Source organism: Saccopteryx bilineata, chromosome 5, assembly GCF_036850765.1.
Source record: "Saccopteryx bilineata isolate mSacBil1 chromosome 5, mSacBil1_pri_phased_curated, whole genome shotgun sequence".
Taxonomy (NCBI): domain Eukaryota; kingdom Metazoa; phylum Chordata; class Mammalia; order Chiroptera; family Emballonuridae; genus Saccopteryx; species Saccopteryx bilineata.
In genome coordinates, this window is record NC_089494.1 from 64,702,093 (window position 1) to 64,721,442 (window position 19,350).

Genomic DNA, 19,350 nt, shown 5'->3' on the forward strand with positions numbered 1-19,350 from the left:
TGCTCAAACCCTGAGTGATCATGGGGACATCACAGGAACAACAGAAGCAAATGCTTGTGGGGAGGGCTCAGGGCTGGGACAGACCTGGGTCTGAGTCCCAGCTCTGCCATCAGCTGTGTAACCTGTGTGTCCTCAGCGTCTGTACAGGCTATGCCACTTAAAGGGCTACATGAGGTAAGCAGAATGCTTCACCCAGAGCTCAGGCTCTAGAATTCTGCATTCTGAGGCGGTGCACAGGAAGTGGAGCAATGCCCGAGGGCAAGCCGCTGGAAGCACAAGAGACAGCTGAGAAAGATACTGAAGAGATGGCAGTAAGTTAGGAGTGTCCCCAAAGCAATTGTCAGCATGTCAACGTTTCTTACTGCTGCCATACTACTCTCTAAGGAAGAGGGTCCACCGGCTGGTGGCCGTGAGGAAGCTGCCTCTCAGATGTGTGGCAGTGGCTGAGAACACTGAAGGAACATCACCACGTGGGCAGCAGATCTGAGCTAGGCTCACCCACCCACTTGGGATATCTTCCTTGTTCCTTCTCGATCAGGACGACCATGTTTGATGCAGGGTTCTCTCTGGGCTTCTCTCCTGTCTGGCACCTCTCTATTCCCCAATCCCTACCTCTGGGCGTGGTAATGCGAATTTAAACAATTAACAGTGTCCATATAGATATTAACTTTAATTAACATTCAAAAAGCCTTAAGCAGAAAAACGACAAATCAATGTCTGATAAGAGGTACTTTTTTGGGAGGACATATATTCATATATTCACATATTTTTAAATATGCCTTCTGATTTTATGGACTCACTCCCATTTCTTACTTCTCCATCAACAGAAGACTTAAGTTCACAATGATGGTAGTGGAATATATGGAATATATGCTGTACTAAGTAAAGAAGGGAAGTAAATTAACATAGTTTACAAAGACTTTTCACCAAAGTGGTTAACGTCATAAAGACTTTTTAAAATTTACCTTTACTTTAGGGACCTAGAATAGCCCAATTCTGATCACACTCCATTGATGTGAGTTTAAATATGGTGTTGTCAAAAGTATGTGTTTTAGTAAGTGAAAACAAAGGGAAAATAAAATAAACACCGAGTCTTCAAAATCCAACAAAGAAACAGATATAAATTCATCTTTTCACTTTCATAAATTAAACCTAGAAAAGAGAAGTGACAGAATGTGGAAATCTATATATAGCTCTTCTCTATGCTAGTTTACTCAGCATATGAAATGTGAAGTCCCAGTGATAACAGTCTTGATGTGATCTGCTGACAATTTCCCTATACACATATGCCCATATTCAGAATTTTACATTCAAACTCCTAGACTATGAATGCTGCAGTTTCCAAGCCCCCACAGGGGAAAATACTCATATTGGAAACAAGTGAAACAAGGTCTAGTGGGAATGAGAAGATGATTTCTAACAAACTATTTATGTATAGAAAACATCTACAGTATCTGAATTGAGACACTGACCTGTTGCACGTAGAGTATGACAGCCGTCAGTCCAATCCAGCTATGCAGACTGTACATGTTGGGGATGTTAAAGGTATTGTGGAAATCAAAAACAGCCACCAGAGAAATAATTCCAAGAATGGTTGCAACGGCGTGTAACCCTGCGTGGATGGATTTCATCAGGAACTTGCTGCATTTCCAGGTCCATGGCAATCTATATACAATGATGGCTAGAGAGAGAGAAAAGGGAACAGGATGTTTTGTTTTGTTTTGGAATCAACACAAGATAAACAACTTGACATGCTGATCACTCCCTTCCATGAAACCCTCCTCTCCTGGCTTCTTCTCCCCTCTCAGTGGTTCCTTCCTGGCCTCTTTTGCTGGCATCTTCTTTACTCCCAACTCGTGAACAAACTTTAGTGCTCTTCAGGCGGTGCTAGGACTTTTCACCTCCACCTCCACATTGTCTGCAGGCGATTTCATTCACTCTTTCCCGGAGATGCTACCTCCCTGGCAGGGACTCAGAAATCTTCATCTCTAGCCCAGAACTTTCTTCTGAACTCCGGACCCGCCTCATCTAACAGCTTCTTGACATCTCCATATATGGATGCCTCCCAAATATTTCAAACTTCACACATCCAAAACTAAATTCTTAATCTTATGACAGGTGGTTTCATTATATAAATGTTTTAGTTTGATAAGAAAAAAGGTAGACTAAGGATTAGAAAAATATGCCAAAAGATTAAATAGACAACAAACTATATCCAAGTGGTTAATAAACATAAGAAAAATATATAAGCATCATCATTCAACAGAGAAATGCAAATTTAAATCAAATGAGAATACCTTTACTACAGAACTAAATGGCTAAACACAGAATGTAAAGAGTATTAAAGAGGATGTGAAGTAATCAAAACTCTCCTGTTATGCTGATGGGAGCATACATGAGAATAAACATTTTGGAAAATTAACAGTATCTACTTCAGCTAACCATATGCATATTTTATGATCCAGCAATTCCACTCCTGGGCATATACCCTCAAAAATATGTTCACCAAAAGATATGTATTAGAATATTATTAGTAGTACTATTTGTAGTGGCCCAAACCTGGAATGAATAAATTGTCATAAAGTCATTCACATCATGTACTAACTAATACAGCAAAGAGAGCAAATGATTTATAAGTAGAACTCCACCCAGCAATATGGATCAACCTACAATGTCAACCCCAAGAAATAAGACATAGACAAGTATACACTGCAGATTCAATTTAAGTATAAATACAGGCAAAACTCATCTCTGCAATAAGAAAAGTCAGGATAGTGGCTGCCCTCCTAAGGAAGGGGTACAGCAACTGACAGAGAATGCACAAGACATTTCCGCTAATATGCTCTTGCCCAGTCTGGATGCTGGTTAGGTACCTAAATTCTTCAAGCTCCACATTTATATGCATGCTTTTTTCTGCATGTAGGTTAAACTTCAACAAAAAATATTTTAATAATGGATATATTTTAAGTGTCCTGGTTTAAACAATGGATTATATGGCCACTTGAACCTGCCTGCAAATAATTTTTGCCCTGAAGACAATACCCTACCTCTACCCACCCTCACCTACCACTTCAGTCCATGTCAGAGAAAATTTAGGTACCTGGAAATGTACAACAGATTAAAAAAGTTTAAAGAATGCTTTCTTGGAAGATGGATTCCACTATATCAGCAGTGTATCATGAATATTTCTTAACTCCAGCAAGAAAAATGAAAGCGTCTTCCCACCAAAGCCATTTATAATTTAAATATATGAAACTTTATAAGATCATAAAAATGTAAGGAATTATCTAGTCATTTTCAGACAGAAACACATCAAAACCTATGAAGACAGATGTGAAGTCGGCTTCTTTACAGCTTTTAGCACAGCTATCAATCTTCCTGTTCTTCGGTTCCATTCCAAAACTCGACAGCCCTCACCATTAGGACAGCATTCCTTTGACCTCATCTGAACTCTGAATGATTGTTACTTATTAATTTTAGTGCATATATGGTCTCTTATAAATGTTAAATGATTATATTTCCTTGATGATATAGAGACTTTTGGATAACCAATTCTATATTCAATGAATCTTTTCCAACGTTTTAATGAAACAGCTTCTAGAGCATAGTTTTAAGAGCTAGTTTAAGGCCTCTTCTGATCCCTACTTTATCCTCTCTGCGGGCAGAAAACTATGCCTTGCTGTTTATCCTTGTATCCTCAGTGCCTAGGGCAGCCCTGGGCTCCAACTATGTAGTTCTATAAGTATTTTCTTACTCTAATTTTGAGATAATTTTAAATTAAAATGCAGTTATAAGAAATAATACAGAGAGAGGCCATATACTCTTTATTCAGTTTCTCCCAGGGGTAACATGTTACATAACTATGACACAGTATCACCACCAGGAAACTGATATCAATATAATCTATGTGACCAGGCAGTAGTAAAATAAAAAATGTGCAAATAGTTTTTTCTCTTTTTTGCTCAATCACTCTATCCACTCCCACCAAGAGAGAGAGAGAACTCATGCACAGACAACAGTGTTGTAATTGCTGGCCAAGGGGAGGAGGGGAGATAAATGGTGACAGATGGACACCTGACTTGGGGTGGTGAATGCACAATGGAGTGCACAGATGTTGTACAGTTATGCACCTGAAACCTGAATAATTTTGTTAACCATCGTCACCCTGACAAATTCAATAAAAAAGAAAAAATGTGCGCTATATGAAGACCTAAGAACACCTCTCCCTGTGTCCTCGTTTAACCTCTTTGATTTTATAAACGCCACACACACATATATGCACACACAACGGAGCCCTTGCTAGGTAGCAGGCACCGTGCTAAGTGCTTTACATGTTTCCATTTTAATTCTCACCTCAACTCTGTGAAGAAGGTATGATTATGGTTAGAGTTGTACAGAGGAGGAAGCTGAGGTACAGAAAGGTTAAGAAACTTGCTCTATTTCAGTTAGTGTTTTAAAATTAATATTATTGTCATCCTCCTATCATCCAAGCTTCACCCTGAGGAGAAGGAATCTTAGATGTGGAAATTTGATAGGTACTCAGGATGGGTTTGCTTGAAAAGCAAATAATGAACAGTAAATCACAATAGCTTTTCTACCTTGGTCTGAATCATATCACACCAAAAATTTCCAGAATCAGAACTAATCTCTGATGTTAGAAGTCAAGAGTAATAATCATGTCTGAGAGGAGTTATAGGGGTCCTCCAGGGGGCATTCTGCTGTGCCGGGATACTGTTTCCTGATCTGGGTACATGAGTGTATCCATGTTATAAAAAGACATCACTTGACGTCAGAGTAATGGCGGGGTAGGAAGCGATACGGATAAATCTCCCCCAAAACTCAACAAGATCTTCAACCAGAAACAGAAAAACCTATACTTGGAGCCTCCAGATGCTTCGCAATACACCCAAAGGTATGGTTGAGTGAAAAATTGGCTAAATATATAACCAAACCCCGAAGGAAATAGGGAGTAAGAAATGCTCCGCCTTCCTCACTAACCTAAACAGGGCAGCTTTCTCTGGTAACTGTGAATATAGAAACTGAGGTGGGCAAAGGGGGTGAATAGATCCAGGCCGCGGCACAAACGACCGAACCAGGCTGTGGCACGAAGATCCAAGCCAAGGAAAAACTGATCCTGGGGCAACCCGGGCAATACAAGCTAACACTCGCGCCAAACCCAAACAAAGGAAGACAAGCGGAGCGGCCATTTTACCCGGTCTCCTGGTCAGCATGCGCGCAGTTAGTGGGCGAGAGATTTCTTCCTAGGCCCCGGGAGTGGGTGCCCATGTTGCCCCACGGAGAGGCAGGGTCAGAGGCCCTTCTGTGGGCCGAGGGCAGAGTCTCTGGGCAGCCCCAGCGCCCTGGGAAAGCCATGCACTTTCCAGGAGGGAGGGAGTGAGAACTAATTCCAACGGTGGAGATTTTCCATGCTGGAGGGGGTTTCACTCAGAGGGAAACGCGGCCGGCCTCATATCCTGGTCTGCGTGCACAGATAGGGAGTGAGAGATTCCTCCAAGTGCCTCGGCAGTGCATGCCCATGTTATCGCACAGAGGGGCAGAGTCAGGGGCCTTTGTGTGGGCCAAAGCGGAATCTCGGGTGGCCCCAGCGCCTTGCAAAAGCCGCGCACGGGGATGGAGTGAGAGCCAATTCCAACGCTGCAACTTTTCCCTGCGGTTGGGGGTTTCACTCAGAGCGTGAGACTGCTGGCCGGATATCCTGGTCGCAGACAGTGAGTGAGAGTTTCCTCCAAGCGTCCCGGAAGTGGGCGCCCGCCTGTGTTACCGGACAGAGTGGCAGAGCCAGAGGTCTTTGAGTGGGTGGAAAGCCCGCCTGATTATGCTAGCAGCTCTGACTGACTGAGCCTTACCCAGAGCCCTGTGCTGAGTGGAAATAGAGTGGGGAGTTGCCAGCTCTTTGAGCCTCTTACTATCCAGGCAGAGGCAGCAGCAACCCCATAGCTGGATTATCAGGCTACTAATTGAAGAAGGAAAGACTAGGAGAAAGGCTCCAGGAACACGGACTTTCTCACTGTCGGAGCCTATAAATGCTAATGAGCCTCGACTGCCAACGAGACTAAAGCACAATACATGACATTGCCATAGAGACTTATCAACTGCAAACCTCTACCTGAGCGTGCCAAAGGGGCAGAACCCGGGGTACAGAGTCACCGACCAGGAAGAGGGAGAGAAAAGAAAAAGCAAGAAGATAACCTCTCAAAATCAAGAATAATCTGCAGACTTTATAACCTATCCCATTTTATTATATTTGTTCGTTTGTTTCTCTTATCTTCATTCTTGATACTTTTTTTCCTCCTCCAATTTGGCCAATTAACTCTCTGCCGGTCTTACTCTCTCTTCTCCTTGAACTACACTACCCATAAGTGTTACATCTCCCATTATCTTTTCTCTTCTCTTCCTTTCTCTCTATGAGGGTTGCACTCCAAAACCCTTAACTCTCTCTCTCTCTCTCTCTCCTTTCTTTTTTTTTCTTTTAGTGGTTCCCTCTTTTTTTCTCTCTCTCTCTCTTTCTTTTCTCCCTCTATATTAGTTTCTTCCTTTCTCCTTTACATCTCCTCCCATTCAAACCTCAATAACAAACAAATTATCTTATCTGGGACTCAAACTTATGTTTGTGGCATTTTGGGGGGTTTTTACTTCACCTTTTTAACTCACTAGCAGTGCTCCCATCCCTGGCTCTCCATATTATCTAGTTCTTGTTCCACTAAATACAATAGTAATTTTTTAATTTGTCCCCCCATTTCTCTGTTTTCCTCTTATTCCTCTCATCATAACTCTTAGACAACCAACACCTAAAAGCAAATCATTTTATTCTTGACCCAAATTTTTTCCTTATTTGCTTTTTGTGGGTCCATACGCTCTTTTTTTTTTCTTTTATCTTTTTTTTTTTTGGCCCCTTTATTACTTTTCCCCAATTCAGGCCCTCCATCACAGGCATTGTTTGTTATAATTCACAGTTCACCACAAGATTTTCTCAAGAAAGAGGGGAGAGGAGAGGAGAGGAAAAAAGGAGGGGGGGAATAATTTCCTTTTTTAAAATTTTTATTTTATTTTATTTTTCTTTATTTTATTATTAATTTTTTTTAAAAAAACAACTCTTCGATTTTTTATTTTTTTATTATTATTTTTATTATTTTTTAACTTTTATTCTTTATCAAATCTCATTAATACTATCAACAAAACCACCCTCAGATGCCATTAAAGAAGAGAAAATCGAATATCATGGATACAAAAGAAAGAGAGGTAACACAGCTAGATGAGGAAAAATCTATGGAGAAAAAATTTAATATATTGGAAACCTTGGAGCTAAATGACAGAGAATTCAAGATAGAAATCCTAAAAATCCTCCGAGATATACAATAAAACACAGAAAGGCAATTTAGGGAGCTCAGAAAACAACTCAATGAACACAAAGAATATATGTCCAAGGAAATTGAAACTATAAAAACAAATCAAACAGAGATGAAAAACTCAATTGACGAGCTGAAAAACGAAGTAACAAGCTTAGCTAATAGAACAGGTCAGATAGAAGAGAGGATTAGTGAAATAGAAGACAAGCAACTTGAGGCACAACAGAGAGAAGAAGAAAGAGACTCAAAAATTAAAAAAAATGAGATAGCCCTACAAGAATTATCTGACTCCATCAAAAAGAATAACATAAGAATAATAGGTATATCAGAGGGAGAAGAGAGAGAAAATGGAATGGAGAACATACTCAAACAAATAATAGATGAGAACTTCCCAAGCCTGTGGAAAGAACTAAAGCCTCAAGTTCAAGAAGCAAACAGAACTCCAAGTTTTCTTAACCCCAACAAACCTACTCCAAGGCATATCATAATGAAATTGACACAAACAAACAGCAAAGAAAAAATTCTCAAGGCAGCCAGGGAAAAGAAGAATACAACATATAAAGGAAGGCCCATTAGATTATCATCAGATTTCTCAGCAGAAACTCTACAAGCTAGAAGAGAGTGGACCCCAATATTTAAAGTCCTGAAAGAGAGGAACTTTCAGCCACGAATACTATACCCATCAAAGCTATCCTTCAAATATGAAGGAGAAATAAAAACATTCACAGATACAGAAAAGATGAGGGAATTTATCATCAGAAAACCCCCACTCCAGGAATTACTAAAGGGGGTTCTTCAATCAGATACAAAGAACAAAAAAAAACAGAGCCACAAGTAAAAGCTCCAAGAAGAACACAATAAAACCAAATTTAAACTGTGACAACAACAAAAAGAAAGAGGGGGAGAAGATGGAGATTAACAGTAGCAAAGGACGATGGAGTGCAAAAGTACTCACAAAATAGTTCGCTACAACGAACAGGGTAGGGACCCTTTTCATTACTCAAAGATAACCACCATTGAAAAAACCACCACAGAAGCACATGAGATAAAAAAGATAGCAACAGAGGAAAGATGTATGGAATACACCCAAATAAAAACAAAAGATAGAAAAACGAAAGAGAAGGATCAAACAAGACACAAAACTAACAGAAAGCAAGATATAAAATGGCAATAGGGAACTCACAAGTATCAATAATTACACTAAATGTAAACGGGTTAAACTCACCAATAAAAAGGCACAGAGTAGCAGAATGGATTAAAAAAGAAAATCCAACTGTATGCTGCCTACAGGACACTCATCTAAGTAACAAGAATAAAAACAAATTCAAAGTGAAAGGCTGGAAAACAATACTCCAAGCAAATAACATCCAAAAAAAAGCAGGTGTAGCAATACTCATATTGGATAATGCTGACTACAAGACAGGAAAAGTACTCAGACACAAAAATGGCCATTTCATAATGGCTAAGGGGACACTGAATCAAGAAGACATAACAATTCTTAATATATATGCACCAAACCAAGGAGCACCAAAATATATAAGACAGCTACTTATTGATCTTAAAACAAAAACTGACAAAAACACAATCATACTTGGAGACCTCAATACACCGCTGACGGCTCTAGATCAGTCATCCAAACAGAGAAGCAATAAAGACATAGTGGCCTTAAACAAAACACTAGAGCACCTGGATATGACAGACATCTACAGGACATTTCATCCCAAAGTGACTGAGTATACATTTTTCTCCAGTGTACATGGATCACTCTCAAGAATTGACCATATGTTGGGCCACAAAAACAACATCAGCAAATTCAGAAAAATTGAAGTTGTACCAAGCATATTTTCTGATCATAAAGCCTTGAAACTAGAATTCAACTGCAAAAAAGAGAAAAAAAATCCCACAAAAATGTGGAAACTAAACAACATACTTTTAAAAAATGAATGGGTCAAAGAAGAAATAAGTGCAGAGATCAAAAGATATATACAGACTAATGAAAATGACAATACGACATATCAGAATCTATGGGATGCAGCAAAAGCAGTGATAAGAGGGAAGTTCATATCACTTCAGGCATATATGAACAAACAAGAGAGAGCCCAAGTGAACCACTTAACTTCACACCTTAAGGAACTAGAAAAAGAAGAACAAAGACAACCCAAAACCAGCCGAAGAAAGGAGATAATAAAAATCAGAGCAGAAATAAATGAATTAGAGAACAGAAAAACTATAGAAAAAATTAATAGAACAAGGAGCTGGTTCTTTGAAAAGATCAACAAAATTGACAAACCCTTGGCAAGACTTACCAAGGAAAAAAGAGAAAGAACTCATATAAACAAAATCCAAAATGAAAGAGGAGAAATCACCACGGACACTGTAGATATACAAAGAATTATTGTAGAATACTATGAAAAACTTTATGCCACTAAATTCAACAACCTAGAAGAAATGGATAAATTCCTAGAAAAATACAACCTTCCTAGACTGAGTCAAGAAGAAGCAGAAAGCCTAAACAGACCTATCAGTAGAGAAGAAATAGAAAAAACCATTAAAAACCTCCCCAAAAATAAAAGTCCAGGCCCTGACGGCTTTACCAGTGAATTTTATCAAACATTCAAAGAAGACTTGGTTACTATTCTACTCAAAGTCTTCCAAAAAATTGAAGAAGAAGCAATACTTCCAAACACATTTTGTGAGGCCAACATAACCCTCATACCAAAACCAGGCAAGGATGGCACAAAAAAAGAAAACTACAGACCAATATCTCTAATGAATACAGATGCTAAAATACTAAACAAAATACTAGCAAATCGAATACAACAACATATTAAAAAAATAATACATCATGATCAAGTGGGATTCATCCCAGAATCTCAAGGATGGTTCAACATACGTAAAACGGTTAACATAATACACCATATCAACAAAACAAAGAACAAAAACCACATGATCTTATCAATAGACGCAGAAAAGGCTTTTGATAAAATACAACACAATTTTATGTTTAAGACTCTCAACAAAATGGGTATAGAAGGAAAATATTTCAACATAATAAAGGCCATATATGATAAACCATCAGCTAACATCATATTAAGTGGCACTAAACTGAAGGCTTTCCCCCTTAAATCAGGAACAAGACAGGGTTGTCCACTCTCTCCACTCTTATTTAATGTGGTACTAGAGGTTCTAGCCAGAGCAATCAGACAAGACAAAGAAATAAAAGGCATCCATATCGGAAAAGAAGAAGTAAAGGTATCACTTTTTGCAGATGATATGATCCTATACATCGAAAACCTCAAAGAATCCACAAAAAGACTACTAGAAACAATAAGCCAATACAGTAAGGTCGCAGGATACAAAATTAACATACAGAAGTCAATAGCCTTTCTATATGCCAACAATGAAACAACTGAGAAGGAACTCAAAAGAATAATCCCCTTCACGATTGCAACAAAAAAAAATAAAATACTTAGGAATAAACATAACAAAGAATGTAAAGGACTTATATAATGAAAACTATAAACCATTGTTAAGGGAAATCGAAAAAGATATAATGAGATGGAAGAATATACCTTGTTCTTGGCTAGGAAGAATAAATATAATCAAGATGGCTATATTACCCAAAGCAATATACAAATTTAATGCAATTCCCATCAAACTTCCAATGACATTTTTTAAAGAAATAGAGCAAAAAATCATCAGATTTATATGGAACTATAAAAAACCCCGAATAGCCAAAGCAATCCTAAAGAAAAAGAATGAAGCTGGGGGCATTACAATACCTGACTTCAAACTATATTACAGGGCCACGACAATCAAAACAGCATGGTATTGGCAGAAAAATAGACACTCAGACCAATGGAACAGAATAGAAAGTCCAGAAATAAAACCACATATATATAGTGAAATAATTTTTGATAAAGGGGCCAACAACACACAATGGAGAAAAGAAAGCCTCTTCAATAAATGTTGCTGGGAAAACTGGAAAGCCACATGCAAAAGAATGAAACTGGACTACAGTCTCTCCCCCTGTATAAAAATTAACTCAAGCCCTGGCCGGTTGGCTCAGCGGTAGAGCGTCGGCCTAGCGTGCGGAGGACCCGGGTTCGATTCCCGGCCAGGGCACATAGGAGAAGCGCCCATTTGCTTCTCCACCCTTCCGCCGCGCCTACCTCTCTGTCTCTCTCTTCCCCTCCCGCAGCCAAGGCTCCATTGGAGCAAAGATGGCCCGGGCGCTGGGGATGGCTCTGTGGCCTCTGCCCCAGGCGCTAGAGTGGCTCTGGTCACAACATGGCGACACCCAGGAGGGTCGCAACATGGCGACGCCCAGGATGGGCAGAGCATCACCCCCTGGTGGGCAGAGCGTCGCCCCCTGGTGGGCGTGCCGGGTGGATCCCGGTCGGGCGCATGCGGGAGTCTGTCTGACTGTCTCTCCCTGTTTCCAGCTTCAGAAAAAAAAAAAAAAAAATTAACTCAAAATGGATCAAAGATCTAAACATAAGACCTGAAACAATTAAGTACATAGAAGAAGACATAGGTACTCAACTCATGGACCTGGGTTTTAAAGAGCATTTTATGAATTTGACTCCACAGGCAAGAGAAGTGAAGGCAAAAATTAATGAATGGGACTACATCAGACTAAGAAGTTTTTGCTCAGCAAGAGAAACTGATAACAAAATAAACAGAAAGCCAACTAAATGGGAAATGATATTTTCAAACAACAGCTCAGATAAGGGCCTAATACCCAAAATATACAAAGAACTCATAAAACTCAACAACAAACAAACAAACAATCCAATAAAAAAATTGGAAGAGGATACGAATAGACACTTCTCCCAGGAAGAAATACAAATGGCCAACAGATATATGAAAAGATGCTCATCTTCTTTAGCTATTAGAGAAATGCAAATCAAAACGGCAATGAGATACCACCTCACACCTGTTCGATTAGCTGTTATTAGCAAGACAGGTAATAGCAAATGTTGGAGAGGCTGTGGAGAAAAAGGAACCCTCATACACTGTTGGTGGGAATGTAAAGTAGTACAACCATTATGGAAGAAAGTATGGTGGTTCCTCAGAAAACTGAAAATAGAACTACCTTATGACCCAGCAATCCCTCTACTGGGTATATATCCCAAAAACTCAGAAACATTGATACGTAAAGACACATGCAGCCCCATGTTTATTGCAGCATTGTTCACAGTGGCCAGGACATGGAAACAACCAAAAAGCCCATCAATAGATGACTGGATAAAGAAGATGTGGCACATATACACTATGGAATACAACTCAGCCATAAGAAATGATGACATCGGAACATTTACAGCAAAATGGTGGGATCTTGATAACATGATACGAAGTGAAATAAGTAAATCAGAAAAAACCAGGAACTGTGTTATTCCATATGTAGGTGGGACATAATAGTGAAACTAAGAGACATTGATAAGAGTGTGGTGGTTACGGGGGGGAGGGGGGAATGGGAGAGGGATAGGGGGTGGGGAGGGGCACAAAGAAAACAAGATAGAAGGTGACAGAGGACAATCTGACTTTGGGTGGTGGGTATGCAACATAATTGAACGACAAGATAACCTGGACTTGTTATCTTTGAATATATGTATCCTGATTTATTGATGTCACCCCATTAAAAAAATAAAATTATTAAAAAAAAAAGACATCACTTATGATTTAAGAATTTTTCTGCGTGTATGTGGTTCCTCAATAAAGGGTTTACCTAAAAAAAAATAGTTATCAAAGATTCAAAGACAACTGTATTCCCAGTGAAGACCTTTTAACTCTTCTCAATCCTACTGGCTTCAGAGAAGAATATGTCAAATATTCCATAAGACTAAAATCTGCCCCCGTTGAGCATCAAAACTTGATTTTTTTTTTTTTGTATTTTTCTGAAGTGAGAAGCAGGAAGGCAGAGAGACAGACTCCTGCATGCACCTGACCGGGATCCACCGGGCATGCCCACTAGGGGGCGATGCTCTGTCCATCTGGAGCATTGCTCGGTTGCAACCAGAACCATTCTAGATCCTGAGGCAGAGCCATCCTCAGTGCCTGGGGCCAACTTTTGCTCCAGTGGAGCCTTGGCTGCAGAAGGAGAAGAGAGAGAGAGAGAGAGAAAGTAGAGGGGGAAGGGTAGAGAAGCAGATGGGCGCTTCTCCTTGTCCGCTGGCCGGGAATCAAACCCCAGACTTCCAAATGCCGGGCTGACATTCTACCACTGAGACAACCGGCCAGGGCAAAACTTGATTTTTAAGCCATTAGTTTACTCAAATGTTTTCAAATTGGTTGCACCCTAGCTTTCCTTCTCCAGCAGTAGCATGGATGGAACAAATATAATTCGATCTTTTATTTATGATTTGGAGTAATCAATGAAACATATTGTCTTAGTACTATGAGAGTCAGCTCTTAAAGGCTTCTGCAGGAAGAGGGGTGTTTGTCTCTGACCCAAATAGGCTCAGACAATTATGGATTTTTTTTTTTTGTATTTTTGTATTTTTCTAAAGTTGGAAACGGGGAGGCAGTCAGACAGACTCCCACATGTGCCCGACCGGGATCCACCCGGCACGCCCACCAGGGGGTGATGCTCTGCCCATCTGGGGTGTCGCTTTGTTGCATCCAGAGCCATTCTAGCACCTGAGGCAGAGGCCATGGAGCCATCCTCAGTGCCCGGGCCAACTTTGCTCCAATGGAGCCTTGGCTGCAGGAGGGGAAGAGAGAGACAGAGAGGAAGGAGAGGGGGAGGGGTGGAGAAGCAGATGGGCGCTTCTCCTGTGTGCCCTGGCCGGGAATCAAACCTAGGACTCCTGCACATCAGGCCGACGCTCTACCACTGAACAAACCGGCCAGGGCCAGACAATTATGCATTTTAAGCCCCTTTGTCTAGTTTAGAGTTTTTCTTTCTCTTCTTAGTTTCTTTCTCAGGTTAGGGTAATTCCTCCATCCTGCCTTATCTTTTATTCCTACCAGCTTTAATTTCTTGCTTATAAATTTTTATGTTGGCCAAAGTCTTTACATTTGTTCAATTTAGGTGGTGAGCACATAGCGACCTGTTTATTATTTTCTGTATGGTTGAAAGAATTCGTAACAGTTCCAAAGCTAAAACATTTTTGTAAGCTTGCAAACCCATAGCAAACTAGTCTAAACAACTAAATAGGCAGCTTGTGGAAATCTGAAGGGCTCTGATGAATGAGGCACGGAATTTTCAGCATCCATCTGGCAATAAGGAAGTTCTTCTGGATAGCTGGATTTGCTTCAAAACGCTCTCTGGATAAGTGAAGGATAATTGCAAAATGCTGCATTTGCAAAAGGTGTGTACCTGCTTTAAAAATGTATAAATACCCACAATGTGGTGGACTTCAAGAGAAAAGGGCAAGCTTAACAAATCAAACCACATTCTTCAACAAGACTCTAGTCTCAACACTAAAAACTGCCTGGAGAGCAGTATTTAAATATTTCTTGCTTCTTTGGCTTGGCACTTACCTAGACAACAACATTCCTGAGGTTTAGTGGGAAAGAAGAAAAAGGTCTCATAAGCTTATGGGGAGGAGAAATGCTATCAAACAGCTACTTGTGACTGAAACAAGAGTTTTCTGTTAGAGATCCTAGTTGGCAAGACCCTCATTTCCCTCAGAAAATGAAGGGAAATATGAACACATACAGATGCCTGACTTACAATGGAGTTACATCTCAATAAAGCCATAAGCTGAAAATACTGTAATGCATTTAATTCAGCTAACCTACTGAACATCATAACTTAGCTTCGCCTACCTTAAATATGCTCAGAACACTTAGGTTGGCTTACAGTTGGGCCAACTCATCTAACACAAAGCCTACTTTATGAAAAAGTGCTGAACATCTCATGTAATTTATTATGTGTATCACTTAAGCACTGTCATCAAGTGAAGAATCATAAGTTAAATCACCACCAGCTGGGGACCATCTGTATATGTGAGAAACACATTTAAAATCTTTTTCAAAAAAAATATTGGTAGTGGGACATGCTATTGTGATAAATTTAAAAATAAAAAAAAATAAAAAAGAAATTGGGCAATGAAAAGGAAAATACAGCAAGTTGAATTCTAATATATTATTATTATTTTTTAAGCGAGAGGAGGGAAGATGGTGAGACACTTCCACATGCACCCTGACTGCCTCAACCAGAATCTACCCTCAGCTCCCGTGGCCAGGCTTGGACCAACCAAGCCACTGGTTACAGGAGAAGAAGAGAGAGAGAGAAAGGGGATAGAGAGGGGAGAGAAATAGATGGTCGCTTCTCTTTTGTGCCCTGACCAGGGATTGATCCTGGGATGTCCATATGCCAGGCTAATGCTCTATCCACTGAGCAAACAGGTCAGAGTCTGAATTCAATTATTAAAACAATTTCTCAGTTACTAGCTTGACCAAGTGGTGGCACAGTGAACTGAGCCTTGAACTGGGAATCTGAGGACTTAGTTTCAAAATCTCAAGGTCGCTGGCTTGAGCGTGGGGTCACTGACTAAGTTGGAGCACCCAGGTCAAGGCACATATGAGAAAGCAATCAATGAACAACTAAAGTGACTCAATTAGGAGTTGATATTTCTCATCTCTCTTCCTTTCTGTCTGTCTCTCCCTCTGTCACTCCCCCCCCCCCCGCCAAAAAAAAATCTCAGTTCCTACATGAATAATCAGCTCAGGAATCTGAAAATATATATTCTCTAAGATGCAATCTTTGGTTTGACACCTGCTTTCAAGCCACATACCATTACAAAACTAAATATATATACATTTATCTCATAGCAGGTAATGCATATTTAGTATCTGTCCAAGCTTATGTGGGGAGAAGACTTTTTTGAGGGAGAAAAATATCCCCAAACACAGAAAACAGTTTAACTCTAGTTTTTTTTTAATGTTTAAATCTTGTGATTCATGAGGGTAGGAGCATGTTTTTCTTGTTCACCATCACATCCCAGCATTTAGCACAGAGCCTGGCACATTGTAGGGGTCAATGTGTGCTAAATAAATACATCTTAATAAAGTGCACCAATTCATTCAATATTCTCCAGCAAATAAGCAGGTCCTCTTTTCAAATGCAACAATAACAAAACCTCAAGACAATCTGTACTGCTGACCCAAGTGTTAGCTCACATAAGACTAAAGGGCTCTTTCAAATAAGTAAAAAGTGTTCTGCACTTAGACCCACCTAATAGATTCAGGTAAGCATTAAGTGAACCCCAAAATAAAATAAGAGTAGATTACTGAGTTTTAAATACACTGGAAATTTAAGACACTTATAAATTCTACTTAAATATGGTGAACCCATTACACTTTCCTTAGCTCTTTAAATAAAGTATCATTTTGCCTTCCTTGGTAGAATGGTCAGAGCAGTGTTACCAAGCTTTATAACTAATTTCTCTATGCACCCAAGAGTCTATCAGGACCTCAAGTTTAAATGTAAAAGCAGAGAACTCTCTTTACACAAGCTTCTTGAAAAGATTCCTGCAGTGACTATGGAAGAGAAACTGAACTTTGAAACATGCCTGTGCATTCATACTGCCTCAAAGCATAAATACCATGAAAACGAAAACCTCTGGAGAATCAAAAAAGAAGGAAGTGATTGGGTGATTTGGAAGAATTATTTTAGCATCTTAGCACTAGAAGCATCTCTTTGAAATGACTGAAATCCTTATGAACTTGACTGGTTGGTACCAAATAGTATAAGAAAAGAGAAAAATTCAATTAATTAGCTAGACATATACTAATACCCCTTTATATGCTGCCCTTGGTTTAAAAGATTGGCCAAACTTTCATTAATTAGTATATATTTATTGAATGCATATTATGGGTTATGTACTGTTCTACACACAATGAATATAGTAGTGAAATAAGCTCCCTCCTTCAGGAAGCTTACATTCTAGTAGGGGAAGATAAGCAATAAACGAATAAATAATTTAAGAAATCAGTGTCAGAATTTGGATAGTACTGTATATTGAATTTGGAATCTATATAATTTGCTGATGAATTGGATGAGAATTATGGAAGAAGAGGAATCAAGGATGACCGCATAGCTTAGTTATAAACAGCTAGATTCTAGATTTTCAACCTTTTTCATATCATGGCACACATTAATTACTAAAATTCTCTGGCACACTAAAAATAATTTTTTTTGCCTATTTGACAAAAAAATTGGTATTATTTTAATTTACAAAAAAAATAATAATAGTAATTACTAATACTTTTTGCTTCAAAGTGACTTTTAAAAAAAATCAAGTGCCTATACTTACATATAAGGATTTCTGGTACCAAGAATTAGCCAATAAGATGCAACTTTATTATGTTGCATCTTAATAAGGTCCAATTCTGTTATATGATCTATGTACGTATGGTTCAAGACAGGGCATTCGCATCAGATGGTTTCTATTGTGTTGGCTGTTGTCATTTTTTTCAGTTGACAATCTAAGGGTAAAGAAGTCTGTGTCACTGACTAAAAAGTCAGGTATTGTGTGTTTTAAAAACTCTGTGGCACACCAGTTGAACATTGCTGATCTAGAAGAATGAATTTATCGTTTACTGAGGTGGGAAGGCCTATGGGAGGAGTTGTTTTGGGGACATGAGGAAGATAGCGAGTTCAGATTTGGACATGTCTATGTGACATCCAAGTAAAGAGTTTGAGTAAACAGATGAATATTTGGGCCTGGAGTTCAGGGGAGAGATCCAGACTGAAATAAAAAAAAACAAAAAACAGAAGGTCTAATGAATAGATAGTGTATAAAGCTACGAGCTGGATGAGCTCATCACAAGAATGCATGTATCAGGAAAGAAGTGGTCAGAAGACGGAACCTTGGACACTCGAACCTTAAGTGATCAGGGAGGTGAGGAGGAGCCATCCAAGGAGATGAAAAGGAGTAGCCAGTGAGGAGAGAGGAGCCCAGAGAGCTGGGTGTCCTGGAAGGTCAAATGAAGAAAGTGTCCCAAGGAGGAGGAAGCGGTCAGTTATGCCAAATGCTGCCTTTTGGTCAAGCAAGACGAGGACTGAGAACTGACTACTGGAATTAGCAATGTAGAGGCCATTGGTTACTCTACTAAGAGCAACTTTGGTGGAGCAGTAGAATGAAAGCCTGGCTAGAGCAGGTTCCAGGGCAAACAGGAGAGGAATTGGAAACACTGGTCCTGACAAAGAGTCCTGTGGTAAGGCAAGCAGAGGATTGAGGCAGTGGCTGAAGGGCGAATGTGGGGTCCTGAGTAGGGTTGTTTTTTTAAATGATAGAAATTATAACATGTTAAAAATAATTCATTTGGGAGAAACAATGATTCAGAAGGGAAAAGGAGAATTGATGACATGATGTCCTTAGGTAGGCAGAGGAGGCACAGATTGTAATGGGGCAGTACCATTTACAAGCTTGCGACTTTTTTTAAAAAAATTTTTTATTTTTTTTATTAAGTGAGTGGCGGGAGATGGGGAGGCAGAGAGATAGACTTGCATGCACCTCACCAACTCACTAGGATCCACCTGGCAAGCCCCCTACAGGGGGATGCTCTGCTCATTTGGAGATGCTGCTCTTGTTGCTTGGCAATCGAGCTATTTCAGTGCCTGAGGAGAGGTCATGGAGCCATCCTCAGTGCCTAGGGTCAGACTGCTCAAACCACTAGAAACATGGCTGCATGAGAGGAGGAGGAGGAGGAGGAGGAGAGAGAAAGAGAGAGAGAGAAGGGGGAGAGGGAAGCAGTCGCTTTTCCTCCTTGTGCCTTGACCAGAATCAAACCCCAGACTTCCACACCTCTGGTGGATGCTATGTCTTTGAGCCAATCAGCCAGGGTCAGCCTGTGACCTTTAGAATAAAGATTTGTCTGTGATGTGATATAATGCTCATTATTTTGTGAGGTTGACTAATTGCTTCCAAACTTGCTCAACAGGAGACTCACTGAGGAAAAGAGAGGGTGCTTTTATTTTATTTATATATATATTTTTGTAATTTTCTGAAGCTGGAAACAGGGAGAG

The 19,350-nt window shown here is 39.7% G+C and overlaps 1 protein-coding gene across 1 annotated transcript in view; it reads right to left on the reverse strand.

Annotated features, from left to right (window-relative positions):
* The window catches only part of CYBRD1 (cytochrome b reductase 1), a 43,993-nt gene that overhangs the window by 19,979 nt on the left and 4,664 nt on the right, over positions 1 to 19,350 (reverse strand). Inside the window, exon 2 of the mRNA XM_066279368.1 lies at positions 1,473 to 1,681. Within this exon, the coding sequence (XP_066135465.1) occupies positions 1,473 to 1,681 (209 nt within the window). The remainder of the gene's footprint in view (positions 1 to 1,472; positions 1,682 to 19,350) is intronic.